Consider the following 27,500-nt stretch of genomic DNA (forward strand, 5'->3'; position numbering starts at 1 on the left):
AGTTAATAAAGTCCCAGTTTATCTAAAAACAGTATAAAATGTTGGAAAATTCTCCAACCATGAATAAATTAATTGGTGATGTAAAACCCTTTTACTCCCAAGATCGAAATTTTAATTCTCCTTACTGGATACCATACAATCCTCTTATTGTCAGTTATAGGAATTTGATGATAACCATTAGTTGATAAATAAATTCTCATGACCTTTCTGCTTGGCAATGTACTGCATGATCTTACATGTACAAGGAGAAGATCTGATATATAAAAGTGACTCTTGGAAGTGAAAGAGTTAAGAAAACTGCAACCAGTGAAATATCACCAAAAGTATGACATTTTTTATAAAACTGAAACGTCAAGGCTTTATTTTAGCTTATAATTTAATTTTTTAGGGAATTCCTGGTCCTGAAGGTTTAAAGGGAAACCAAGGTGAAATGGGAGAAAAGGTAAGTGTTATGTTAATTATGTCATGCTTTTCTTAGCCAGTAACAATATACAGCAAAAATAAAGAGAGGTGTCATCATAGCTAAAATATTTTGAGCCATAAATATTATTATTGGTGGCTCACAATATTTGGTAAAGTAGCAGCATTAAATAATTATATTATACTCTTTTTCTTGCAACACATGATTATAACATTGATTCCTAGCTGATTGGCAGTTTGAACAAACTCCCAAGAGAAATATAAAAAAGATAAGGTTGGAAAAGTTCAAGGCCTCCAAGAAATATGTAAAAGAAGGGTGTATTTCGAAAAATTCATTACCCACTAAGCTTGTAACTGTTTGCTTTTTTAGGGTACTCCAGGTCCTTTAGGACTGAGAGGTGAACAAGGTGTTCCAGGAGCAAGGGTGAGAAATGTTGTCATTTCAGATCTTTCTTGAAAAAATATTATTATGTGAGGACATCTGTCATTATAATGGGTCACTGATCAAAGGTAATAGTTTCTGAAGAAAGGAATATTCTTTTTTATGGGAAAGTCAGTAAACATTTACTTAATCTTGTGGTATCAAGTTCTTCAAATGCCATAACATACTTATTATGTGTGCTCTTCCACACAGGGTCCACCAGGAGATCCCGGAGGTCAAGGTCCATTCGGAACAACTGGACATAAGGTTTGCCGTTCAGTGTGCAAGTTAAGGGTTTATTAGGGATTTTTGTGTTGTGAATTCAGACTGTGATCATTGTTTACCTTGGGAAAGGAGAAATTACAGCATTGACTTTACAGTGAAAGAAATGTACATTTGAGTCAGAGAGTCTCGATAAGTGTGAGGTCCTCACTTCAATCTTCCATCAATGACTTCACAGTTTTGCTGTTATTAACTACCTTGTTAGTTTATTTCAGTGAATACACTAAACATCAGTTCCAGAGCAACATATCGGTTGGTTTGGTTTTGAAGATAATTAGTGCAGGACATTATTTTCCTTCAGGGATGGCACTAGGATTTTTCAATCTGGGTCCTGGGACCCGCATGTTCGGCCAAATTGGGGTCCCAAGCATTTTTTGGGGGTCCCAAAATCTTGGTGACCCTCTGCGAGAAAAAGAGTATGTTTTAAATTATGAGAAAAAGAGAGTAACCAACTTGGAATTAATATTGACGCATTTGCATAGGACCGGCCGACAAAGGCTTTTTCTAGAGCCGTTACATTCATTCCTGGACAAGAACTCTGTTAATGAAAGAGCACCCTTTCCAAGGGTTTACGCATCACTGGTTTCCTCCCTTAGGAGCAACGAACAGTGACGTCTTTTGCTATATATTTGCATTCAGTGACTTGCAGAGTACATTCCTCTGAAGAAGACCGCAGAAGGCGGTCGAAAATTTAGTTTTAACCTTTTTAGATGTTTTAAACCCCATTTCTTAGAACTTCAATTATGATCACAGATCGCTCCAACAGTTTTACAAACAACAGAATATACTGACAAATCAAAGCAAGTTGTGTGAGTTATTTAAGTCAGTGCCTTGCGTCCTGGGACGCATTAAAATTTCGATGATGCATTTTTTGGATTTTATTTGCGTAAAAATGCACGATTTCTGCATTAACGCGATCCCTGTCCTTCATGCAAATGTTTCTTTTTTGGAAATTCTAGGGAATGCCAGGAAAACAGGGCAGAGGTGGAACCCATGGTCTTAAAGGAAGCAAAGTAATATAATTAAGAACACTTTCTAATTGATTTGTAATTAAACTGTGCACACTAAATCATCAAAGTACTTTGCTAGGATCTTTGCTGGGATACTGAAATGTTGTAACAGTTACTGAAAGGTCTTTCACTTATGGTCTTACAAAGCTCACCCTTTCTCATATAGGGTACCACTGGTGATATTGGTCATTCTGGTGTTAAGGGAAACAAAGGGGACAAGGTGAGATATTGTGCACTTCATGCTTGAAAGACAACCTTCACCACTGATGATTTGTTAAACTCTTTGGGCTAGTCATTTGCACAGAATTCAGCCAGTGCTTAACAACAAGGAGGTTTAAGTCATTTTCGTATTGGCCAAGTTCTGTTGAGTACAGTAAGTCAAAAACAGTATCAATTAGGCAATAGGTGAGGTGAGAGAACCATTTACTGCATCTCCTTGAAGCAACTCATGCACTTGTAGATTCTGGTGGGAAAATGGTTTTAAAAAAGTCATAGTCTAAGAATGCTTTCCGTTTCGCAGAACTGACCGGCCAGACTGGGCATTTGGAACGACTAACTCTACAACGCTTTCAAATTAACACACTTTGACAATGACATTTACTCCTCCAGAAGAATGTGAGCGATTATCATGCAAGTGTTCCTTCAAATTAATTGTTGCATTTTCCTTGCAAACTGATGGGTCTGGCCAGCCAGTTCTGACAAAAGGAAAACACCCAAAGTTAAACTTCATTTGAATAACCCATGATTTCAGTCTGTGTTCTTTCAGTCATGTGATTATTCTTGGGCTTTTAGGTTCCAATTTATTATCTTAGCAAACCCTTTTTGTATTACCAGGGTGTAACTGGTCGACGTGGTTTCCGTGGTCGACGTGGAGTACGGGTAACTCAGTAACATATTTATGTTATAGCTTTTTTGAGTATTTTCTGACAATGTGCTTTTAAAATTATTGCATTTACTGGTGAGATCACAATTTCACCTTACATGTCAACTTTGTGAGATTTACTTTTAATGCTCAGTCTTATTGTCTACAGTGTACATCTTTCCTCACTGATTTGTTACTGATCAACCTTTCTTTAGGGAGATTCAGGCAGAAAAGGTGAAAGAGGTTACATCGGCTTAAATGGGGAAAAGGCAAGACACTTTTTTAAGCATTATCTCTCAAGAATGCACTTAAGAACAACAAGTTGGGAACTTTTGAGATGTTGTTGTTTGAATGTGTGACACAATATAAGGTAAAGGTAATGGAAATTAGAAACTTCTTCCAAAAGAGGGGAGTACTAAGTACTACTTAGTGACAGGCCTGCATTAGCATGGAAGATGCACCCGAATTAGGAATAAATTAGAATAATATCAGTTTTGCCTCACAGGGTTCAGGAGGGAACAATGGAGAACCTGGACCGCGGGGTGGACAGGTACGTACAGAGTGTTTCCATGTGATACAAACATTTTGCCAATATATTAATTTATGAAGTCATATGCAATAAAGCAGTTCTGCAAATTTACACTCGGTCATTAGATCATACCACTCGTTTTTATTCATATTCATACCTCCTTATTTATCTTAGGCATTTTACCCCCACATTCTCCCGCTTTTCACACATTTTCACTTTACATCTGTATATAAGCCCTACGCGGAATATTTCTTCTTATCCCTGATGATGCCGTAGATCGGCGAAAGCTCGGATTTTAAACGTTTTTAACAATTTTAACATCAATTTTACAGTAGTGTAAGGCCTCAATTGAATTTTAAACTGTTTCAGTTCTGTAAATTGTTTAATGATCAACAATTTTGTTCTTTAGGGAGCATCAGGAGCCAGAGGGGCTGTCGGCAGTCCTGGACCACATGGACCAGCGGTACAAAATTCTCAAGATTTTCTGTTTCAATTAAGTACAACCAATTCTAATTCATTGATCAGTGCCTAACTGTAGTGAACTGTATGTTTTCTTTCTTTTATTCTTTAGGGCTTTATTGGCCCAAATGGAACAATTGGAGAAACAGGGAAGGCTGGACCTAAGGTGAAACTATAAACAGTTAACCCTGCATTCATCCCTGACGTGGTGGTTCTAATTGATGAGTAAAAACGTCTGGCATTAGAAAGAGTAAAATCTACGATTATTATATAAACACCAATGAAATACGAAGTGAGCTTGCACGTGAAAACATGATATCTTTACACGTGAAGATAACATGTTATTTTCACACATGAAAAGATCGCTGTTGCTATGGTTTCATATGGAAATCGCGCCTTTCGATATCTTTCATGAAATGGTTCAGTATTTCATTGGAATATTTTTCAACACTCGAAGAGAAATTTTGTATCTCAACACGGCCATGTAATATCCTCAATTTCTCACCCTCAGGATTGAAAGGGTTAAGGTGATTCCTCAGTATTGCACTGTGCATCCTGAACTGCGCATATGTTGTGTCAATATTTATAAATTGGTCAAATTTGTAACATAAATGATTGTAAATTTTATATGGTGTTAGTCGATCATACACGGTGAAACAGTTCTCAAAACATGTGAGAAAAGTTGTGAATGACCCATAATTCTTTGCCAATAAGTGTGCGCATTCTGTGAACATGGCAAATTTTGTTGTTTTCGATCTACGAAAATTGAGACAGAAAGGTATGTTGTTGTTTTACTCTTAAACAAGAATCAGAATTAATCAGAAGAAAAAAAGATATAGCTAAAAACGTACACAAAGCCTCTTACCCAGGGATGTAAATTATGATCTTGAAAACAACAACTTGAGAAACGTTTTCAGTCGATGTTGTTTTAAGGTGAGTGATTTTTCCATAATCTATAAAAGGCAGTGTTCCATATGCTCTAGACTTTCTACCTATGAATCGCACCTACGTTCGAGGCACTATTTTATGGCAGGATCACGCCAAGACCCTGTAGATTTTTAGACTTTTATCCGTACTAGTTGTAAGTCGTTGAACTAGTTGAAATTTGTATCTTCTAATCTACACGATCTTATGGTTTGATTTCTTCTGTTGACTGTCTTTAACGTTCTTGATCGGAGGTAAGTAAAAAAGCGATTTGCGCGTTTGCAGTACAGTGTCGATTTATATATTTCTGAATTTCTAATTAGTTGTCACCTTTCAACTCACGCAAACTTGCTGTGATAAATAAATTGCAAGAATAGTTGCATACATTAAACCAGTAAGCGAAAGAACTTAACGCGCGAAGTGCGAATCACTCCGCCCCAGTGCGGAAATTAGAAGTTGCCTCTAATTGAGCAACGACTTAAACATAATCCGTATTCAATGACTCGAGATGTCACAAATAACGTAATGTCTATTACATAATGCTGGTCTATGTATTCCCTTGATTAAGAAAGGTTCGCATTTAATTCGTCTTTTGTTGCTAAAAGACACAGCTTGTGAATCGGCCTGTCGTATTCACCGTCCTGAGTCTTTATTCTTGTCTTCCTAACCAAACCATCGTTTCCTGGGTATGTTGCAATGACTCGCGCCATCTTCCATTGGGATCTTTTGTGATTTGGGTCTATCTCTAGAACTAAGTTGTCGACTTGAAGGTTTTCTCTGGTGCGAAACCACTTATTTCGTGGAAGTAGATTTGGCGCAAAGTATCTCATCCAGCATCTCCAAAATTCGTTCACGCGATTTTCTGTACTTCTTAAAAGATGTCTTGGGTTGATCCTTTCTTCTGGTTCTGGTTGAGGAATTGTAAGATGATGTCCTATGAGAATATCGTTTGGAGTAATTGGCGGGCTTTCCCATATGCGGTCAGAACTTGGGTATAAAGGACGTCCATTGATGACGTAGGTTGTCTCCGCGAGAAATGTTCTCCATTGCTCTTCGGTAAAGGCTTGATTCTTGCATGTAGCGTTCAGACTTTGTCTGACTGACTTGATGAGGGTTTCCACGACGCCATTTTGATGACTGGCATGAGGGGGATTCCATTTCCATTTAAAATCGCACGAGAAATCTTCAGATAGACCACCTTCAATCTTGGGGACGTTCCAACTCTGCATTATTTCCTTTAAGTACCCTTGTGCGCCTACAAAATTTGTCCCGCAGTCGGACCAGCAAATGCACGGGTGACCACGCAAACTCGCGAAACGACGGAATGCCATCAAGAAAGCGTCAGACGTTTTGTCGGTCACAAGTTCTAAGTGGACAGCTCTTGTTGTCATGCAGGTGAAAATGATTACTTGGGCCTCCTTGAGCGTTTTACGATTAAGCTTGATGTGCAATGGTCCAAACATGTCCATGGTGGTGTTAAAGAATGGCGGGGTGCCTACTGCAACTCGCAAGGATGGGATTTGTCCCATGAGTTGTTCCAATGGCTTCTTTCGGAGCTTCCTACAAGTAATGCACTTTGTTGTGAGCACTTTGGACATACCACGATCTCCAATGATCCAGTACTTTCTCCTTGCCTCGTTAATTAGGCTTTTGTACCCACAGTGTCCGCGTCTTTCATGGAGGTCACGTAATAGCAAGATGACAAGAGGGTGATCGCGTGGAAGGATAATTGGGTTTCTTAATTCTTGTGGCAGCGATCTGACATCTTCGAGTCGTCCATGAGCTCGAAGTAATCCGTTTTCGTCCAGCCTCGGAGTTAATTTCTTGTCAATGGCAGAGGGATCTAGGTGTGCCTGACTCCACTTGAATAGCTGTTTCTCCGAGCCTTGCAATTCTTGAACAGTGATTGAACCTGCCTTAACATTCTTTTTTCTCGCATTCTGGATAAATCGGCGAACGTAAGCGAGTGTTCTCCGTATCTTTGAAAATGTAGAACAGGTATTCAACAGTTGATGAAAAACGGGGTTAGTATCTTCTTCAGACTTATCCAGATCAACTTTGGTTTGAAATTCCGCTATGGCTGCTTCGTGTTGCATTGGCGTTTTAGTCTTCTCGATTTTCACTTCCATCAAGACACCAGCTTTAGCTGTAGGTTCGATGGGGGCTCTAGCTTCAAATTTAGGGTATTGTCCTTCGGCTTGTAAGGGTAAGTACCATTCAGGCTTGCTATGATCAATCTGGTCAGGAGAGACTTGAATCACGTAGTCCTGCTCTAGAGGTTTTTGGACTTCCTCATTGACAACATCGAGACATCCCTTTTTCTGGAATGACCTCTCCGTGGAAAACAGCCTTTTCAGTGCGATGCCATAGTTACTTTGTTTGGGAGGGCCCACTTCCGTCCAGGGCATCTTAACTTGTATTCTTCCGTCAACCAGGGTAGTTGAGGCTGCGAGGGACTTAACGAACTTGCTTTCGCGTATCTTGTTTTCGCTACACGTACAAAGGTTGGTCGGTTTGACGCCAAGGAGGTCTTGGTGAAGAAGTTCTTTGATGTCGTCTACGACATTTGCTGTTCTGATTTCAACCGACTGAATTTCTGAAGTAGTAGAGTTGTTCTTTTCAAACTGTCCCATAACGTACCAACCAAAACAGTTTCGTTTCGCAACAGGTTCCCCTGGCTCTCCGGACACTGTGTGGATATCAATGAAGGCTTCTACAAAGTCTGTACCGACAAGGAGATCTATGGCGCCACCCGAAAGGTGTAGTTTATCACAAACGTGCTTGAGATGAGGGTAGTGTCGCACTAATTCTTTGGAAAGCGTTTTTGCTTTACTGCAGGGCCTTGTAACAGTGTACACTTGAAGGGTCTTCTTAATATCCTCGTCAGCAGGTGAGGCAACAGTGATGTCGATTATCTGTGATGCTTCACTTTTCTTCTTCCCACCAGCCAAATTCATGGTCAGATGTGTTGCTGATCCACTCAACCCAAGTCGTCTGGCTGCATTCTTTGAGAGAAGACTGGTATTGGATCCAGAGTCTAACATCGCAAGGACTTCAACAAATTCTCCGTTTCCGTTCATGACTCCAACTTTTTGAACAGGGCACAAACCAGTTATGAGCTTTAACTTCTCTTTGTGGTGAACAGCATTTTCTTGGATGCTACCATTTGATGTACTCGAGGGGGCCTGGCACTGACTTTGGAAAGAAGATGCTTTTGGATTTGGACTTGAGCTTGTTTCACCAATCTTGTCATTATGAAGAGAACGGTGATGATTTTTTCTGCATTTGTCGCATGTTGAACCGTCTGGTTTCCTGCAGTTGCTTGTATGATGCTTTCTAAGACATTTACGACATCGCCAATGTTGCTTTACAATCTCCCATCTCTGACTGATAGCTAACTCCTGGAACACAGAACAGGCAGCGAGGTGATGTTTTGTTTTACAGTTAAGTGGACAGGTGTCATCATCGGGTTCTTCGCCACTTGCGGCATTGTTCTCAGTTTTACTTGGGGTCCTGTATCGGCGACTCTCGTCTCTGTCTTCAGACACGGTGTTATTCTTGCCCCTTGAGCGGACACTTGCTTCTACGTGCAACCAGGTGATGAGGTTACTGACAGTTTCCTCTTTACCTTCTCTTTTCATTTCTCTTCCAAAATGAGAATTATCGTTCGGATCGAGCTTGGACAAAAATTGAGACATAAGAAATGGCGCTTCCGAAGACTCCAACACCGGACATCCATTATCTTCCATATCATTCGCGTAGGATGATATTGTCGTGGCGAAGTGCGTGAACGACCTGGAGTCTCGTTTTACGGGCTTAAGGCTATTTATTTGGAGGAGCAGTTCGTCCATTAGTTTACGTTTGTCTGCAAATTCTGTGTCCAATATATTCCACGCGTTATCAATGGTTTTGCAAGTTTTTTACCTGGTCAGACCACCACGATCCTCTCGGCAATGCATTTCGGAACCGTTGCAGTTGTTCGTCTTTATCTTGATCGTATTTCTTCATCCAATGATTGAATTCTTTTTTCCAGGTAGCATAGGATCTGCGACTGCCGTCCCATGTTGGTACCGGTAATCGTTGCAGACCACTAGTGTTTGGTTTTGACCTCAAGGTGTCCGCCATTTTCGTCACTGCTGTTGTCATGGATGACATTGAAGCTGTCAAGGTCTTCAACGTTTCAAAGTCATTTGAAGACGTTTCCGTGGAATCTTGTTCCTTTTGATAGACAGCAAATTTTAAGGCAATCTGAAGGAAATCAGCTTTTACTTTGTCTCCAAGTTTCTTGGTTGTCAACAATGGTTCCTCCTCTGCGGTAATACCTTCATCAACCAATCTGTCTAAAATGGTTTCTTGTTGCTTCTTGATGAACCTGTATCTTGTCTCCACTTGATTGAATGCTGCCTCTAAGGTTTTTAACTCTGGCCTCACAGAAAAGATTATTTCAAATTCTTCTATTAATTCGTAGAAGATCGTTACCGCGTTTTCCATTTTCCCTGCGAGGGTCCTTGCGTCTACTTTAGGCGGCATCTTTGTAGGCTCGATGCAAAGTTCGGCGATTCGGTATCTTCGGCGTGGATGATTTACAGCATTGATTTGGCGGGATCCTCTGGACAAATTTCGACTGAATCGCACCTACGTTCGAGGCACTATTTTATGGCAGGATCACGCCAAGACCCTGTAGATTTTTAGACTTTTATCCGTACTAGTTGTAAGTCGTTGAACTAGTTGAAATTTGTATCTTCTAATCTACACGATCTTATGGTTTGATTTCTTCTGTTGACTGTCTTTAACGTTCTTGATCGGAGGTAAGTAAAAAAGCGATTTGCGCGTTTGCAGTACAGTGTCGATTTATATATTTCTGAATTTCTAATTAGTTGTCACCTTTCAACTCACGCAAACTTGCTGTGATAAATAAATTGCAAGAATAGTTGCATACATTAAACCAGTAAGCGAAAGAACTTAACGCGCGAAGTGCGAATCAACCTATCAGGTGTTTTTTCAAGTGTTACTTTAAAAGCCCTCTCATTTAGCTACCGCAAAATGTACCCTGAGCTGATGAAATAGGTAAACGTAAGGTAAAGGTACACGTTATTTAACGTCGGAAGTTCCTTTACTGTCTAGAGAGTACTCTCCCAGGAAGCCGACGGTGCGCTCATTTTACCCCCCTCTTTCCATCAGTGCTCCGTTTTAAGGGTATTTAAAGCTACTTAGGCTACACTGAAAGGAAAGAAGTCGAAACAAGGATGTGAGATCCGGGGATCGAACTCAGGACCTTATGCACCAAGGCCGCGCACTAACCGACTGTGCAACCCTTGCTCCTAATAACATGTGTGCTCCAAATAACATGTGCAAATCTTGCTCCAAATAACATGTCCATCTTGCTCCAAATAACATGTGTGATTAGTATCAATACAGGCATCAAGGGGGTAAGATTGGCCCATTATATCTCTTAAGCAAGCGCGGTGGCATATCTTTTTTATTGTAGTTCTCAAAACAGGGTTTAGTAGGGAACATTCAGGGAAAGTTTCAAGAAAATCGTTTGACAAAGTTTTTTTTGTAAGGAATCACCTTAAAGGGGACATGGTATTAAGTGGACTTATATGTTGCTAAACCATTAATCCTGGAAGCAACCCCAATAGACCATTTTACAGTTCTGTGCTCAGTTACCAGGTCTTTGAATAAAAGCGAGGCTGAAGTTGACCTTGCTTTGATACGAACCTCACTGCTTTTCTTATGTAAATAGAAACTTGTTAGCATTACAGCAACATTATTTGCGTAAGATAAGCGACGAGGTTTGTATCAAAGCAAGGTCAACTCCAGCCTCGCTTTTATTCAAAGGCCTGGTAACAGAGCACAGACCTGTAAAATGGTCTGTTGATGAGTAAGATATTGTCTGGCATAAGACAGTAAAATTTTGTGTTATATTATGATAATTATTCTTAAAGTGCAATGTGCAATTTCTCTTAGCCAATAAGATTCAAGATAGTGAATATGTATAATGATGATTTATAAACAAATTAATATTGGATGATGATTAAATGTTTGTGATTAAATGTTTGTGAAATAATGAAGGTTCAGGCGGACACTGACCCAGTTGTCAGAATATTTGTCATAAATGAAATGATGAAGGTCAAGGCTAAGACATTGTTATTTAGTTTCCTCAAACACCCAATTCACTGAGTCAATAATACAATGTTGACACTATACTTGGTGACATTATTTTTAGGGACTTTATGGGAAGCCTGGAGACCAGGGACCATTTGGTCTAAAAGGAAGAGATGTAAGGGCATAAAATTTAAATAAATGAACCTAACTTTGGGTATTATTGACCCATTGACTCTTGCACCCCCTTCCCCCTTCCCCCCACCGCTTCTCATTGACGAGTAAAATTATCTGGCATTAGGCAGAGTAAAAGAGTCTCACTCCTTGGAGCAAATGGGGGGGGGGGGGAACCCATAGTTAATGCATATTACAATATGGCCTGTATGGCCCTGTGTGCGCTTTCATTGTAAAACTATTGGGAAAATCCCTGTATGAGGGCCATACGCATTAGTGCGAGCAGGGCCAGAAAAAGTTGTACGGCCCTGCTAAGAACACATACCGCTCCGTGCGATGCAATTTTAGAGGATTTCATTGCTTTTATGTACAATCAGAAAAGCAAATGCAAACAATATATTAGATAAATTTTCTGTGCAAGTTTTGTCATTATTTCGTCAAAACTTCATGTTCTGAGTGCTCATGAATAGCGTAAAGAGCCCATATGATAAAATGCTTATTGACTGAGTTAAGGTTGGGCCAAAAAGGAAAATATTTGGCCCTCGGTCTTGGCGCACAGACCTCGCTGCGCTCGGTCCATATGCCATGACCTCGGGATATCTAATAAACTATCTGTTGGTCTGTCAAAAAACTTGTGTACTAACCCCACAAACAAACAAACAAACAAACCAAAAAATAAAACAAACTTAATATGGCAGGTGCAAAAGTTGGACCAGATCAACTTGGATTGCCCACCTTGGATCGAGTGGAAAATGGTTTTGTAAACCAAACCTATTTGATGTTTGCCCCAATTTTTAGACTAGGACTAGGGTGATTTGTTGAGCCCTTATCATTTTTTTTTACGGCAATCCGAGATGAGCAGTCCGAGTTTTATCAGGTTAATTCTAGACTTTGTACCTGCCTAAACTTAGTGATCATTCATTTACAGGGTCCTGCTGGAGCACCTGGTCCTCCTGGAGAGATGGGACCCCTAGGAAATACAGTAATGTCATGTCTTTTTCTGATTTATGTTTATTTCACAATTAGACCCGTGGCCCTTGAGGGCGAAGGGTCTAATTGTTTTTAATAGTATCACCCAACTAGTTGAACAGAAAAGGCAATAATAAATTAGCAAATGCAAGTTGAAAAAATATTTATTTGGGAATAAAACAAAAGAAAGCGTCACGCTTTTCGCTACTCAAGGCCTAATACTAATAGTCCTTTAGTAGCGTAGCCAATTAAAATGCAGGATTTTTTTTCAAAAAATTAAGGTAGCTCTGAATTGGCTCCCAAGAATTTTTTAAAACTTTGCTGATAGTTCTTTCGCAGATACTATTCTTCAATAAAAACATGGGGATCAACGAGTTCCTTTTTTGAGATATAAGCAAGTAAAGACGAAATATAGGTTGTTTTTGGAGAACTTTCTTGTTGGCATGATAACCTATTATGTCACAATAGTGGCCGCATTATGTTCAGCAATAATTGGTGTTTCCTATGGTACCATAACATTGCTATGTGATACAGTGTTGTAGTTTTAACCCTTCTAATAAGAACGTCTCTTAAAGTGGTGAAACTGGTTCAAGCCACCTTAAATAGAAAAAACAAATCACAAGGTTAGGGTTAGGGTTTTTTGGCAGATTATATTGTTGAGACCAAACTATTGGTGGAATATTCTTGAATTTTCAGTTAACCATGATTTTGTTTTCTGTAGGGTGAAATAGGACCCAAGGGTCTTCAAGGCATGACCGGAGATGTGGGAAGGAAGGTCAGTAAATAGAATATGCTGCTCCAAAGAAGTAAATTTTGATGTAACGTTTCTTTACTCCGTTGCATGAGTGTCATAACTTAATGCCAGAGGAGTTCTTATTGGGCATCCATCCGTTTTTCCCATGCATAATTTAATTAACTTTATTCTTGAAATGAATCTAACATTGTCCATCCAGAACGAAAGTTGTTTTCATGCCTTGTTAGCAGATACACTCCTCTTCTTCATCACTAAAGTAGTAATCAAATTTCATTCTCTTTGTTATTTATCTTGATAGGGTGATGTTGGTCCCCTTGGTTTAAAAGGTGCAGATGGACTAATGGTAAGAAGGCAGATTTAAGTCATCCCCACTTTGTCCATGTTAAGGCACGTATCCCTTCAGACTATTTACATTCTCCTACAACCATTCGTTCAGTCTCTTCTTCAGCGATTTTGTGTTCTCCTTTGCTTTTCAATGTAGTTTTTAGTTCAATTTATTCATATAAATGTGTATTTCGTTTGAATTTTCATGCACCTTTTCACTTTAGCACTCACCCATTGCCTTTCTTCCTCTGCTGACAAATTAATCCAGACCGTTACTTTTGCCAAGTCTATAAGACAACAAAGTCATGACAGAAGTAACACCTCTCTACATAGTGGTTGCCACATATTAGCACACTTTGAAACGAGCAGCCAGGAAGCTTGTAGAAATGTCAATTTAACAATAAAGTACCGGTAGACAGTTTTACTTCTGTTGTAGTTTTCCTCCAAAATCTGGCAGATATTTCAAAGGCCAAGTGTGTATGGTTCAACTAAACTCAAGAGCAAGTGTGGCAGCCCTTGTAAAGAGGCGATCGGACTCTTCACTTCTTTTCTCCTGCTGTGTTTCTTTTCGTACTTAACTTGAAATCACTTGTCTTTCCTAGGGAGAAAAGAATGAGAAGAGTCCGACTTGCAAACGAGTTTTGGGACTCCTTTCCAGGTTTCTGTAAGCTCATTGCTCTAATTTTATGTTATCATGATTATGCAACCACACCACTATTGATAATGTTTTTTGAAATTGCACAGAACTTTTGTTGTGGTCTTCTCTCAGACTCATTACTAGCAGGCAATATGGAAAGAAAGCTAACAAAACTGTTTAAAGAATGTTTATAGCATTAGTTACCTTGGCATTCTATATGTGTTACGTACAGTTAAAACGTAGGGTAAGTGCTATTATTAATTGCGCTTCGAAAACCTCTTTAAGGGACGACAGAAGTGTCCATCGTACAAAAAAATGGGATATGTTGACCCATCTTTTTTTAGATTTACTAAGCTGATTTTAGTATTCGGAAAGTCTCTCTTTTACAACATTCCGTTGCCTTCAGCGGATATCTGTTAAAACGAATTGTTATTTTGTAAAAGGGGTTAAATAGCTTATTTCCTCCAGATTTGTCAAGTGGTAAATACGTGTATTTAGTGAAAGTTTGGTTCTTGCAGGGTCTACATGGGGAGCAGGGATTAGAAGGCCCTGAGGGGGACCCAGTAAGTTGAATATTTTGTCTTGCCAGTTGTAAATGATGTTAAAGAAAAGAAAAAGATTACCGATGAAAACGGCGGGAAGAAAAGGCGAGAAACGAAACTCCTGTTGACGGTTTCACTGCAACGGGGTCTATATGCTTTTTAGCAAAAAAAAAAAAAAATTCATTTGCTGTTAATCAAAAAATGATTTTAACTTGTTATGCATTTACATTCAATGTAAATAGTTGTTTTCCTTTTCTTCTGTTTGCAGGGCGAACAAGGCCTTCAGGGATCACAAGGAATCATGGGTTTGCCTGGACCCCAGGTTGGAGAAAGACAAATCATGTTTTATGTGACTAGTTTGAAGCTTCTGGCAGATTTTGTACTTAGGCAATGATGTTAAAGCATTCCAGTTGTCGAACAGTTGCGACAAAGCTGGAGTTATTCTTACTGTAAACTGGCTCATATCCCTTGTATAACAACATTGTTATTTTGTTCAATACTTTTTCTAGCAACGAACAAATGGCGTGAACTCAAGTCGTTATTGTACTGTGACTTTCACAATTTTTTAACAGCTTCGGTTTTATATTCTGGAAATAACGTATTTAACTTGTCCTTCACACGATAGTTTGAAGAATGTTTTATGTTTTCACCCCTGATATCGGAGGGTGTTATCAACCCTACCCTCCTTACATATATCCTCGGCCTTTTGCAATAATTATTGGAATATTGACTGTAGATCCCTGTTCGTAGGGTCCATCTGGCCTTCAAGGCAAACCAAACCAAACCTTACATATATCCTCGGCCTTGTGCAATAATTATTGGAATATTGACTGTAGATCCCTGTTCGTAGGGTCCATCTGGCCTTCAAGGCAAACCAGGCTTGGCGGGGACTGCTGGAGAACAGGTTTGTGTAACAGAGAGGAATTTCTTTTAATTTTTGTTGGACAAGAGATAGCAAATGCATAGATTTAACGGGACACTTGGTGTTGGATGTCAAAATTGGGTGTGCATCTTATACGCGCATTTCTGGACATAAGTGGCTTCTTTAGAGCGGTTGTCAGTAACGATAGACCTTTAATACATTGCTAAGTTTTTTACAGTGTTTTAGCCTGAGAATCGAACATGATGCGCATATTTCGTAATGAAACCTTGGCAGTGTTAGAGCGAGTTTCAATCGAGTGTCGTAAAACCAAAACCAAAGTAATCACTTTGGCCAATAAAAAAAGGACGGAGACAATCCAGTAAACCAATCAAAACTCGAAGTAATTACACATAGCCGAGAGAAAGCACGGGGAAATATACTCGGGCAAGCCACGATTGGTTTTGGTTTCATTTTTGATTGGTTGAAACAATGGCGCGAGAACCTTGAACCAATCATTGAGTGAAGTAATGCAAAACCAAAGCAATTCGCTAACTACTTTCGACACTCAATGGAAAACCGCTCTATACGTTAAGTGTTTCCAAACAACATCGGCAAGGTGATGCTCAATGTTAGGTGTTATTGGTGTCTTGGCAGGGTAATTATGGACCTACAGGCTTACAAGGGCCGACAGGGATAGCAGGAGAAAAGGTTGTTGCTCGTTTCAAGTGTTAGTGAAGTTCTGAGAATTTTTGTCGGGTAGATGTTTTATGGTATTGATACTTAACATTATGACCAAATTTGTAATGCTGCTTCAATGTGGAATCTCTCTTTTAAAGGGTGTCGTAGGTTTGCCTGGTCCAAAGGGCCCCCCAGGAAGTCCAGGGCCATTTGTAAGTATTGCTTTGTTCCTTTGATAAACTGACGGGTATTACAGGGCTCGTGCATTATTAAGAGCAATAGCTGCTTTGAGAGGATTTACGCCTTCGGGCACATATGCATTTCAGGAAAAGTGAATCAGAATAAGCTTATTGTGCCATTGCTGTATTTGTGTTGTACTACAACTCGTTATTAATATAAGTGCCCTCTCTCTTTTGGATGTCACCTAGGGTGCCCCGGGACCACCCGGATTGTCGGGAAGTACAGGAACACGTGGCTTTAATGTAAGTAAAATAGAGAAGCCTGGAAACAGCGCTTGTGTGTGCTTCGCAGGAATTAGGGAGTCAATAAGCTTGCCTGTATCCTCAAACTATCTGGATAAGGCTTGTGCAATGTAATAACCAATCATCATGCATGATCATCATCATCACTTTATGAAAGTTTTAAGCTTATCGAGCTGAGCACAAATGCTCTACTAAAGGTAACGAAGGATAAATTCAAATCTTTTATTGCTGTAGGGCGCCGGTAATTGAGACAATTTAGTAGTTTGATAAAATTGTCATGCTTTACAAGTCTCGATCTCACCCTCAAAGTCGTTGTTAATACACGGAAAAATGCTTTCATTTTCAAACGGTTGCCTTCTCTCTTTTTTTCCTTTTCAACTGTGCAGGGTGAAGCTGGAGCACCAGGATTTAGGGGACCTCAGGGAGAACAAGGACCGAAGGTTACTTCTTCCTGTTACATGCTTTTTCAATCGTCTCCACGCATTTACGCTCACCGCATTTGAATCTTTTAGGGAGATGTTGGAGGTGCAGGACTGCCTGGAATTCAAGGAAAGCCTGGAAAAGAGGTCAGGAGGTCTATTTTTCTTTCCTCTGCTATAAGCTTTATTTCGCAACTTCACTCTGCTTTTATTTTGGGTTTTTGTCCACAGGGTTACCCTGGAGTTTCAGGCTTGATGGGCGCTCGAGGTTTCAGCGGACCAAAGGTTTTTTTTTATACGATACTTGGCGTGTTTTGATTTGCCAACTTAACTCCTCTGTTTTACATGACGTGTCATGGTTTTTGTTAGGGAGAAGATGGCAGTGCTGGTCCCTGGGGTGACATAGGAATTGGAGGACGAGAGGTTTGGTGTGGCCATTGCTACTGTTGTTGTAATGCGCATGACCCATGATGTCATTGCACTGTGGGTGAATTCTCTGCTGGTTGAAAATATACGGCAACGAAAGTGTTCATCCACTTTACTGTGACATTCTTGGATAACAGTATTTTTCGAAAAGAAAATCTAAAAGACAAAGAGGAGGCTATGGCCAGGATTTGCGAATTTTAGAGGCCCTTAAAAGCAGAGCCAGTTTACTTTCAGGTGAAGTCATGGAAGCAAAGCGTCCTTTGTGCTCCAGACCAGTGAATAGGTGATATTTTTCCGAAATGTATCGTTTTTCGCTCACATTTTCTCTCCCTTTGAATTGTGTACATAGGGAATGCAAGGCTTGCGAGGAAGACCAGGATCTGCGGGTGACATGGGCGTTGTGGTAAGTTAACACGAAATAAAGCATGCTTACCGCACTTAGTCAGTCACGCTCTAAAAGAGTTAGATGCGCCTCTTCTGATTCATTAGCGAACGTGGTTTCCTTTAAGGTCCATTCACACTACTTTTTTATCCGTTTTCTCCCTCCGTTCGCACTAATACCATCGAAAACGGAAGATCAGGGTCTTATTATGGACCTTTGACGACGGATGCTTTTTTGTAAAACGTTCACGTCGCTGGCGTTTGTACGACCCAGGTTTGCTTGCGCGTAAAAAGTAGAAACGAGCGATCCACTGGCATGTTGGTTACAAAGTACATGGAAACGTCTTGAAACGACAACTGAAGAATATTTAAATTCTATATGCAAGTTTTGTTTGGACACTCTCCCTCAACCTACTGAAGATTTCTTTTTATTGCCTGTCGGATTATTCTTGAGCAAAATGTTTCAACTTACCCCTGACTGTTTTTTGTCCTCTTTCAGAGTAGTGAGCCTGGAGCTCGTGGGGCGATCGGAGAAGAAGGCGACGTTGGAGAGACGGTACATTTTTTTATTGATTGCTCTAAAGATTTTGCTACTCTGGTTCTTTAGAGAAGGCAAAGATTGCAAAACCGCGTGATTTTGGGAGTTAGTTACTAACATAATGTCAGGTGATCTGGTGACGTAATTCGGAGGTCTGGTGAGAAAAATTTTAACGCCGTATCGCACAACGGTGCGCGGCCTTATTTTCGAATTCAACTTGGCAGAGGCGAGCTTAGATCTTGTCGGGTCTACTTCAATGTTCATTCAATAACAGGAAATGTGTTACACACGTAATGATCTGTTGAGTTTTGGCTATGGCAATACTGCAGGGAGTTTGGAAACAACACCTAAGGCCGGGCGCGGTTGTGGGATACGGCGTTAAAATTCTTCTTCCCAGTCCTCCAAATAACGTCACCAGATCACCTGGATACGCAGAGAAATTGGCAGGTTTTTCTCTTGCTTATTCTTGTTTTGCTCGATACGATCATTTCAGGGAGAAGGTGGCGAAAAGGGAAGTCGAGGATCAAGTGGGAAAAACGGAGGAAAGGTCAGCAGAGTAACTTCTTCTACAATCGAGGTCAAACCTTTTAGGACAATTTCCGCTTTCCCCCCTCCCCCCATTACAATTTTGATTTGCCACGGTATCCAAAATCAAAATTAGTTCATCGATCGCTCGAATATTTGAACATTGTCAGGGGGACGGGGGCGAAAAAGGAAGCGAAAGAAGAAAACGCGTTGCACGTATAACGATGGAAGCATGTACAGTAAAAGTTTGACAATTGTCCTAAAGTCGTTTGAACCGGATTGTAGTAATGAAGCCTATTTCGCGAGACGTGCCTGGTCTCTGTTAAGTCTGTAGCGGGAGAGTCGTGAGCTAACTCAGTTTTTTCCTGCTTCCGATATTCATTGAATGATTGTGAAATACATGGAAGAAATATATTTTGAACTGTGGTCGTAGTGACTCTAAGCGATAATGTCATTATACCAGCAGACAGCAATTTAAGAAGTAAAGCAGTTTCAAGTCGATAGACAGATAGTTTATTGGCAAATACTTTGGTAGCCGATTGGCTGAATTGCATATTTACAGTTTTAACTATATTAAAAACTTATACCACTAATAATTTATTTCTAAATACATGTATATACTAATCATTGACAAAATATTTACACAACATAAAAAGGGATTTTAAAACTATGCTACATTATTTTCCAGGCACCATACAAAAGAGGCAAAAGGCGTTCCACAAATATGGCGCCCAGTCGACACAATTTAGATTTATAGAAATACGGTAAATCGCGAGAGGAAGGCGTGCGAAAGAAACTTCTATAAAAGCAAAGTGGAACATGCTAAGAAAGAGGATCCAAAGCGCTGGTGGAAACAAGTGAAACGTTTGTGTGGAGCCCAGTCTAACTCCGGCGACTTGAAGAACAGTAAAACTGCAAGAAAAAAATCCTTAAACGGGAATCGAACCCATGACCTATCAACCCTTCTAGGAGCTCGGCATTCAAGCCTGGATCTTTTTTCAGGCCTTCTTTGCAAGTGCTCAAGTTGATCTCAATTGTGATGATCATTCTCGATTATTGTCATTACAACCGCAGTTCAAAATATATTTCCAACTAGATTTATTTCACCTCGTACGGGATCAAGTACGAACTCGCTACTTCCCAGCTCCGAGATGGCTCAATGGCACAAATTGTGGAGCGATGCAGCGCCTTCGCACGGCCATTGGTTCACTTCTCGTTCAAGCCTAATTTGTTTAGGCTTCCTCTCCATTAGTTGCTATCTAATGCGATGATTGTTCTCGTATAGAGTCAATGTACACTGAGATGATAATCAGTTTCACTGTTTTTTTTTTTCCCATTTCTAACAGGGTATTCATGGTGAAAAAGGGAGTCCTGGTGAACGCGGCGTGGCGGGAGTAACGGTAATAAGTCGATGTCAAATCAATAAATAGTTTAAGGAGCAACCGTAGAGAACCATGGTTCTTACCTCTCTGGCAAAGTTAAGATGAGAAAAGCACTGGGGGGTTGGTTCCTCTTAACCAGAGCCGCAAACTTGGTCATATTATTTTCACGTCATAGAAGTAACCTTACAGCACCATGCTTCAGCGATGAGGCCCTTGTTGTCCAAAGTACTGTAACGCCGCAATTCCACAATAAAACATTTTGGTTTCTTTAATCACTGATCAACAGTTAACACAACACTCAGCACACTCTTATTGCACCATCGCCACGTGACTACAATTTTTCCTAAGGGGGGTACCTATGGGGATCGCCTACGCTACAGTACGCTTCAATTTCACACACAAAGAAATGACGAAAGCGTACGTTTCATCCGCAGTACTCTATTTAATTTTATTTAATTTCCCTACTTACATTGTAAATATTTATGTAATAGTTCGAATAAAGGTTGTCGTTGAAAGCCGGGTTTAGTGCATGACACTTACGTTTGTATTGTAGGGTTTGTCTGGGCCACCTGGAGGGACGGGAGAGAGAGGCTCAACTGGAGGTCAGGTAAATTACGATAGAACTAACGTTTAATTCGCAAGCATGAATATTTCAGGGCCAACCTTAACTGAATTGTGTGTATCACTTACCATGAAAAGCTTTCTCCTTAAACTTCGTCCTCTGGCATATTTGTTCCATTAGAAAAGGGGGTCGGTTGATAACCGAGGATTTTGCGTATTCCCGACTTCACGTTTCAACTTAGCAATTATATTTTCAAATTTGTCAAACGCTGGTCTTTTGTGTTCTTGCTTATTTGCAGGGTTTACCAGGCGCGCCCGGTCCTCCTGGGGATAGCGGCATCATGGGTGTTGGGGTACGTATAAACTTTGTAATGCAACAAGTATTCATTCATCCAACCGCTTACTTGCATCTGTTTTCGTATCATGCAGGGTATCTCGGGTGTCCCTGGAGTACGCGGACTGATGGGATTTCCCGGAGGAGAGGTATTCGCAACGGTTTTTACTTCAAATAATCACAGATTATTGGACTACATTCGACGTTTTTTCCCACTTATACTAAAAGTGTTGAAAAAACAGAAACCGGGGATTTTCAAAAACGCATTAGTGTGGACGTGAAAAAGAAAAGGAAAGGAACTTTATTTAAGTGTCTAATCTTCTTGCGCTGAAACACTGATTGGGGACACGGTAAATTGAAATTAACAAATCAACGCAAATCAAATTAAATCAAATTGAATTTCAAATCAAATAAAATAGTTTTGGTTTTTGAGGAGAGGGGAAAACCGGTGTACCCGGAGAAAAACCTCTTGGTGCAGAGTACAAAACCAACAAACTCAACCCACATATGACGTCGAATCTGGGAATCGAACACGGGCCAGATTGGTGGGAGGCGAGTGCTCTCACCACTGCGCCATCCCTGCACCCCTGCGCTTAGTTTAACCTTGTTCGGTGTATATCATTAAATTTTATTGAATTGTATGCGGAAAGTAACGCTGCCACATGTTTTTCATTAAAATTGAATGATGCTTCTCATTACCTCCAATCCAGTCCTGCTATAGTCCTGCTACATTAGAACGCGTTCCCTTTCTTCGAACACAGTTGGTCTTAAACGGTCCGACGAGAAGAACATGGAAGAACATTGATGATTTGCTTTCATTATAGGGCGGACAAGGAAAGAAGGGCAAAGATGGTAAAAGTGGTTCGTCTGGACAGCGGGTAAGCTTGCGATGATAACTCGTTTTTCAAGTTCTTTACCGTTAAGCGTTCTTTCCCGGTCTTTACCGTGAGTCCTGTTGCGCTCAAACGAGGCTCGATATTTCTATCGTAGGGTGAACGTGGATCCAAAGGACAAAATGGAGTGGCAGGATTAGAGGGACCACAGGTTAAAAGAAACATTGTGATTTTGCTTAGTATAGTTCTTGAAGTCTGCTATTTGATTGTGGAATCACCTTCGCAAATTTGTAACAGTAATATAACTGAGTGGAGTACAATTCAGGGAATAATCGGGCGAGTAATTTCATTGCGAGACCGATTTGAAATTACGAGCACGATTACCCCTGAATTGTGCGACACGAAGTCCTATTACTAATTAATCGTAACTATAACCAAATGCGAGAATAAAAGGTCTTTGAGTACCTCTTTGTGTAAATTGAATACCTGTAATTAGACACCCACGTGATCGCGTGCCAATTTCGCGACAAATAGTCGCACACAGAACTAATCAGATTCGAGAATTGTGTAATAGTTGCGATTAATATAGGAATAATAGTTTTTACGAGTATTCATCCTTAGAACGGGTTAGTGTGTTGCTCGTAGAACTTTTTTTTTTACCGAGAGCGTGTCTCGTACGCCTTAACACTGGACTTGATCCTTATGACGACCAATCTGCTCGTTTTCTCGTGTCTTTTTCACCAGTTGTGTGTATTTTCTACCTAGGGAGGACAAGGGAAATTGGGTAGTCAGGGAAGTGAAGGCGACAAAGGCGAAAAGGTACATGTAAAAGCCAAGTAAGTTATTTGTCAACGTAAACAGCTGATGACCGTTTGTGGTTGTCATCAAGTCAAGTCAATTTTTATTTAAACTTACATCGAATATTAATACAATTCAATGGTTTTAAATCATGATAGGAATAAAAGATAGAAAGAAGAAAAGAAATTTCTCAATTTTAGGTTCATTGTGTAGAGTTTGGGACACCTAAACAGTTCATAGTAGAACTAACCGAGCAGGTGACCCAAGGTGTCAAGTAAATTGACTCCATCCGTGATTGTTAGAAAAGTGCCATACAGCGACAAACGCTTAAAGTGTCTGTCAGGAGCCCCTGGCTTTGAGGGTACAACTTCGTTGTATTTGAGGAAAGACGTTCAGTTTTTCAAGGTCGATGCATCAGTTTTAAGATTGATTTAAGTCTTGCATGAAAAAAATTGTTACCCATAGGATTGAGAATGGTCACTCTTGCAAGCCAAATCTTATTTAAGGACGGTGTCTACTAATTCAAAGGTATTTTTGCCCCAGTTTATGATTTTATGACTATGCAGCAAATGTAGATCTTAACAAGTGTTATTGTAATCCAAACAGAAATTTGGGTGTAACCACGCATTTTCCAAAGACAATTGATGAATGATATTTGTAAAAAGCTTTAAAATACAAAGCAATGTATGGCGTTCTTTCTCAAATCGAAGCTTGATTATCTCCCAAAAATGCATGGTTATCCCGAATTTTCTTTTTGGATACGAAGAGTACTTACTAAGATCTGTTTTCTCCGGATAGTTTTAAACCGCGCAAAAATATCACTGTATTGGTAAGCATCACCGATAGGAAACCCGAGTATCTCGAGATGCGCAGAACGTTTGCTCAATAACAATAGTAGCCACCGTCCTTAAAAACTCGTCTAAAAATACCTTGATCTGTGAAAATGCCGTTACATAGACCTAGTAATGGAGTTGTAAGCCCCTGATTACGGGCTCCTAGTGTCAGTTAAATATTAAGCAAACGAGCGCATTTTAGTAGTGCTAGTCTGTTGGTCTGAAAGATGTTGTTATGCATTTGCTAGGGCGAGCGAGGTGACCAAGGTGTCCTTGGAAGGAGTGGACTGTCAGGACCAATGGTATCTACTTTCTTTCCCCATAATATTCCCCTTTTATCTAATCACACATTGGTCCGAGAAATAGGTAATAGTAAATAGTTAAAGCCAATGGATAAATTATTAGATTGTCGTTATTAAAGCATTGAGACATATTTGAAATTTAAACCTTTCTTGCCTACTATGAGTCTCTACCTAGAGCATTGATTTTAAGGTTTTTTCTCTAGGGAGGCCCTGGTCCTCCGGGAATTCCAGGATTTGAAGGTCCCAGAGGACGTCAGGTAATGTGCGGTTGGTTTAGGGTATCTTGAAAATTTCAAGGATTTTTCCCTCTCCTCCCCCTTTCACACGTGCCGCCATGATTCACACTCCATCCTTTCCTCGCAGCTATGTCAAATCTTCATTGACATTACCTTGAAAAGTTACCTCTCGGCAACCCATTCTCTACGTTGAATTCACTATAAACGTGAATTCTAAATTTGTTTTGAATTCGCTATTATCGTTAATTTAGAAGACTGAAAGCTTGATATTGATTATGGGAAATGGTCATATATTTTTTAAACGATAACCCAATTGTATGGACATAGGACTCGAACCTGAGAATGTTGATTAACCCGTCACCTAACCACTTGACCGCCACACCGCTAGCTGCACATGGACAATATTTGAAACACTATTTGATAATGCTGTATTAGAGCGGTTTTCAATTGAGTGTCGAAAGTAATTAGATAATTACTTTGGTTTATGATTACTTCACTCAGTGATTGGTTCAAAGTTCTCGCGCCATTTTTTCATCCAATCAGAAGTGAAACCAAAACCAATCGTGGCTCACGCGTGCACATTTTCCCGCGCTTTGTGTCGGCTACGTGTAATTACTTCGAGTTTTGATTGGTTTGCCGGATTGTCTCAGTCCTTTTTGATTGGCCAAAGTAATTACTTTGGTTTTGGTTTTACGACACTCAATTGAAACTCGCTCTATCATTCGACAACAAACAATATTAAACACTGCAAATGGTCGGTTACCAAACTTCATGACAAGGCTAAACATTTTAAAATCACAGCTTAGGCCAAATTATTATTCCATAGGAGACTTAAATAAATGTTTTTTTGAGATTGTGGTGTTTTGATCTTCAGTGGTGAAGCGAAAGACGCGGTTCCTGTAGAGTAGAAACTCCGGGTTCAAAACCAATCCACGGATATGATTTTTTTTTATTTCCTCATTTTCTATGCTACCACAATTCCTGGGGCAAAGTGTCACGATAATAGTAAATTCAAAGCAAATTAAGAATTTTAAGAAAACGGCGAAAGCTTTGAGTTTATAAAACACGTTTCAACAGAGACTTCTGCCATCCTCAGGTAGTCAGAATACAAAGCGATGGAAGCTGAATAAAAAATTAAGAATTCACGACAATCGTGAATTCAGACAAGTCAAGACGAGTCCGTATATTCAACACTTTTTCTTTTCATCCAAACTATGTATTTTGGGTTTTCTCACAGGGACCTAAAGGCAAAAGAGGAGATGTAGGCTTCCCAGGAGAAAGAGGACTTGAGGTAGTTATGTTTTGTTGCTGCAATCTTTGCCTGGCCCCAGTTGTTCAAAGGATGGATAGCGCTATCCGCCGGATAAATCACTATCCAGTGGATAAATCATAGCGAAACCAGTTGCGCTATCAAATGGACAGTGAGTTATCCGGTGGATAGCGTTATCCACTTTTTGAACAACTAGGGCCTTGTAAATAACTATACATGTTAATGTTCAACATAACATGCTGTTTTCAGTTGTGCTTAAATGGCCCTTTTACTCTCTTTACAGGGATTATCTGGACAAAAGGGTTTATGGGGCGGCTTAGGCATGCGGGGCGAGATGGTAAAATGCTGTTGTGATAGTCGTTGATACAGACATGTTCTTGTTGCATTACTCCTGCTGCCTGACACACTCATGGATAATTTTTGGTTTCTCTTTCCGACGCTCAAGGGAGACCGAGGACGACCTGGAGGGAAGGGACCGCCAGGACAGCCAGGAAAGAAGGTCAGTTCTTTGTTTTGTACTGTGACGTTGAAACTGAAGTTAGGTAGACTGAGACTGCTATACAACCATTGCGAAACTTTAAGTACAAGCGTTTGCTCGGCAGGGTCCTGAAGGTGTTGAGGGAAAGCGTGGAGACACTGGTTTTGCAGGAGAAAGGGTAACCCTTTTAGTTTATTTGTTCGGCTTGTCTCTTTTAGTACACGATAGTAGTGTACAGATGTCTTAATTAATTGTCGCAAATGAACCTTTCGTTTGATTTTGTCTCAAAATCAGGGAGAGCCTGGTAAGGGTGGTGGTATGGGAGACTCAGGTGCTGACGGAGAAGAGGTAAGTGGCCACCTCGGAGCGGTGAGTCTACTTCTGCAGATCGAGATCAGTACATGTTGATTCGAGAGAGTCACTAATTCAAATTTTCTTCCTTATTCGCCCGTTTGTAAGTGAAGCCTATTGAAAATTGCATGGTCTGCTTTGAAACTCGTCTTAGAGTTGAAACAAGAATTACATGTAGCCTCTTTGTGAAGGACACTTTTACATGTAAGAATTATTACGTTGTAGTCGACATTGGACGTTAAGCTAAATATTTGGACTTTTTCCATTGGTGAGTTCATGTAGAGATTCCATTGAATTTATACAGTCGTTATGTTGAAATATGCTTGCTACGTTATTTCAGAGTTTACCACATTTGGTAACCTTAATACGTCGAACCAAAACTCCTTGTTCCTATTGCCTAAGAAAGAACGGAAGGGACCCATAGCGGAAGAATTAACCGAAAACGATCCTAAATTTGCTGACTGCAGATCGCTTGTTTATGATCTAACTTGTTCCGTACCCATCTGCTGTATGTTAAATGGATTGGTAACTCCGAATACTCCTTCCTTTTCAGGGTTTCATTGGTGAAAGGGTAAGACGTTTGCCTAGTTCTTGTTTTAGCTTGTTGTCGTTCTCCTATTTTTTGGGTATGGGTTGTTTATCAAAATTTCCGAAAAGCTACCGGTATACGTGAAACCAGGATATGGTCAACTTGTTTTCAACCTAAGAAAAAACAGACGAATTAATGGCGAAGTTTCACGCCTGAAAACTCTTTCTTTGGTACCCAAAGTGGCCTAATTTTTCCCGAATTTTCAGTAAACGGACATCCTCCCGTACAAAATAGTCAAGTTTGCGTTTCTAGCTGTAACGTTAAAATATGTATGTTGCCTCTTACACATGACATCGAAACGACCAATCGTTCCGGTTTTCACGTAGAACGTCTTGACACATTTCTCGTTTTTGTTCCTTTTCAGGGAGTTAGGGGTATCTCGGTAAGTTCTTCACTCAATGTCCTTTAGTCCGCTTTGAACGTATTTATTAAATTCCTGCGCTCCTCAAAGTTGAAGGTTTCTTCTAATAACAAGCAAGTTGCAAGTATAAATATAACAATATGGTAAACAATATTCAAGTTGATTACATGATCATTCACTGATTCACTGCGCTACGAAAGCCATCATTTTCTAGCTTTAATATTGTTTCACAGAGTATATAGAGATAAATATCGACTGGCATTCACTTGTTTTATAACGCGATTTGCTTATACGACCCTGCGTTATCTACTTCTGTCCTGACTGTACCAAAAGAAACCGTTGACCATACTAGTAACTAATTAAAGCAACACGTTTTCTTGTTGTTTCTTACTTAGGGAGACTCAGGATTGAAGGTAAGGCTTGTCACTTTAGTCCCCAAACCAACGTGT

General features: G+C 40.1%; 1 protein-coding gene across 2 annotated transcripts in view; it reads left to right on the forward strand.

Moving 5' to 3' along the window:
- LOC137993435 (collagen alpha-1(II) chain-like) overlaps positions 1-27,500 on the forward strand; it is a 57,694-nt gene that overhangs the window by 23,400 nt on the left and 6,794 nt on the right. For both annotated transcript variants that reach the window (XM_068839282.1, XM_068839281.1), the window contains exons 19-62: positions 389-442; positions 791-844; positions 1,055-1,108; positions 2,083-2,136; positions 2,300-2,353; positions 2,968-3,012; positions 3,211-3,264; positions 3,501-3,545; positions 3,934-3,987; positions 4,096-4,149; positions 11,137-11,190; positions 12,115-12,168; positions 12,877-12,930; positions 13,208-13,252; positions 14,389-14,433; positions 14,681-14,734; positions 15,263-15,316; positions 15,929-15,982; positions 16,111-16,164; positions 16,381-16,434; positions 16,821-16,874; positions 16,947-17,000; positions 17,085-17,138; positions 17,223-17,276; positions 17,629-17,682; positions 18,160-18,216; positions 18,692-18,745; positions 20,070-20,123; positions 20,659-20,712; positions 20,966-21,019; positions 21,096-21,149; positions 21,825-21,878; positions 21,991-22,044; positions 22,599-22,652; positions 23,713-23,766; positions 23,970-24,023; positions 25,240-25,293; positions 25,556-25,609; positions 25,718-25,771; positions 25,875-25,928; positions 26,045-26,098; positions 26,655-26,672; positions 27,055-27,072; positions 27,447-27,464. In XM_068839282.1, coding sequence (XP_068695383.1) covers positions 389-442; positions 791-844; positions 1,055-1,108; positions 2,083-2,136; positions 2,300-2,353; positions 2,968-3,012; positions 3,211-3,264; positions 3,501-3,545; positions 3,934-3,987; positions 4,096-4,149; positions 11,137-11,190; positions 12,115-12,168; positions 12,877-12,930; positions 13,208-13,252; positions 14,389-14,433; positions 14,681-14,734; positions 15,263-15,316; positions 15,929-15,982; positions 16,111-16,164; positions 16,381-16,434; positions 16,821-16,874; positions 16,947-17,000; positions 17,085-17,138; positions 17,223-17,276; positions 17,629-17,682; positions 18,160-18,216; positions 18,692-18,745; positions 20,070-20,123; positions 20,659-20,712; positions 20,966-21,019; positions 21,096-21,149; positions 21,825-21,878; positions 21,991-22,044; positions 22,599-22,652; positions 23,713-23,766; positions 23,970-24,023; positions 25,240-25,293; positions 25,556-25,609; positions 25,718-25,771; positions 25,875-25,928; positions 26,045-26,098; positions 26,655-26,672; positions 27,055-27,072; positions 27,447-27,464 — 2,235 coding nt within the window. The remainder of the gene's footprint in view (positions 1-388; positions 443-790; positions 845-1,054; positions 1,109-2,082; positions 2,137-2,299; positions 2,354-2,967; positions 3,013-3,210; positions 3,265-3,500; positions 3,546-3,933; positions 3,988-4,095; positions 4,150-11,136; positions 11,191-12,114; positions 12,169-12,876; positions 12,931-13,207; positions 13,253-14,388; positions 14,434-14,680; positions 14,735-15,262; positions 15,317-15,928; positions 15,983-16,110; positions 16,165-16,380; positions 16,435-16,820; positions 16,875-16,946; positions 17,001-17,084; positions 17,139-17,222; positions 17,277-17,628; positions 17,683-18,159; positions 18,217-18,691; positions 18,746-20,069; positions 20,124-20,658; positions 20,713-20,965; positions 21,020-21,095; positions 21,150-21,824; positions 21,879-21,990; positions 22,045-22,598; positions 22,653-23,712; positions 23,767-23,969; positions 24,024-25,239; positions 25,294-25,555; positions 25,610-25,717; positions 25,772-25,874; positions 25,929-26,044; positions 26,099-26,654; positions 26,673-27,054; positions 27,073-27,446; positions 27,465-27,500) is intronic.

Source organism: Montipora foliosa, chromosome 2 (assembly GCF_036669935.1).
Source record: "Montipora foliosa isolate CH-2021 chromosome 2, ASM3666993v2, whole genome shotgun sequence".
Taxonomy (NCBI): Eukaryota; Metazoa; Cnidaria; class Anthozoa; order Scleractinia; family Acroporidae; genus Montipora; species Montipora foliosa.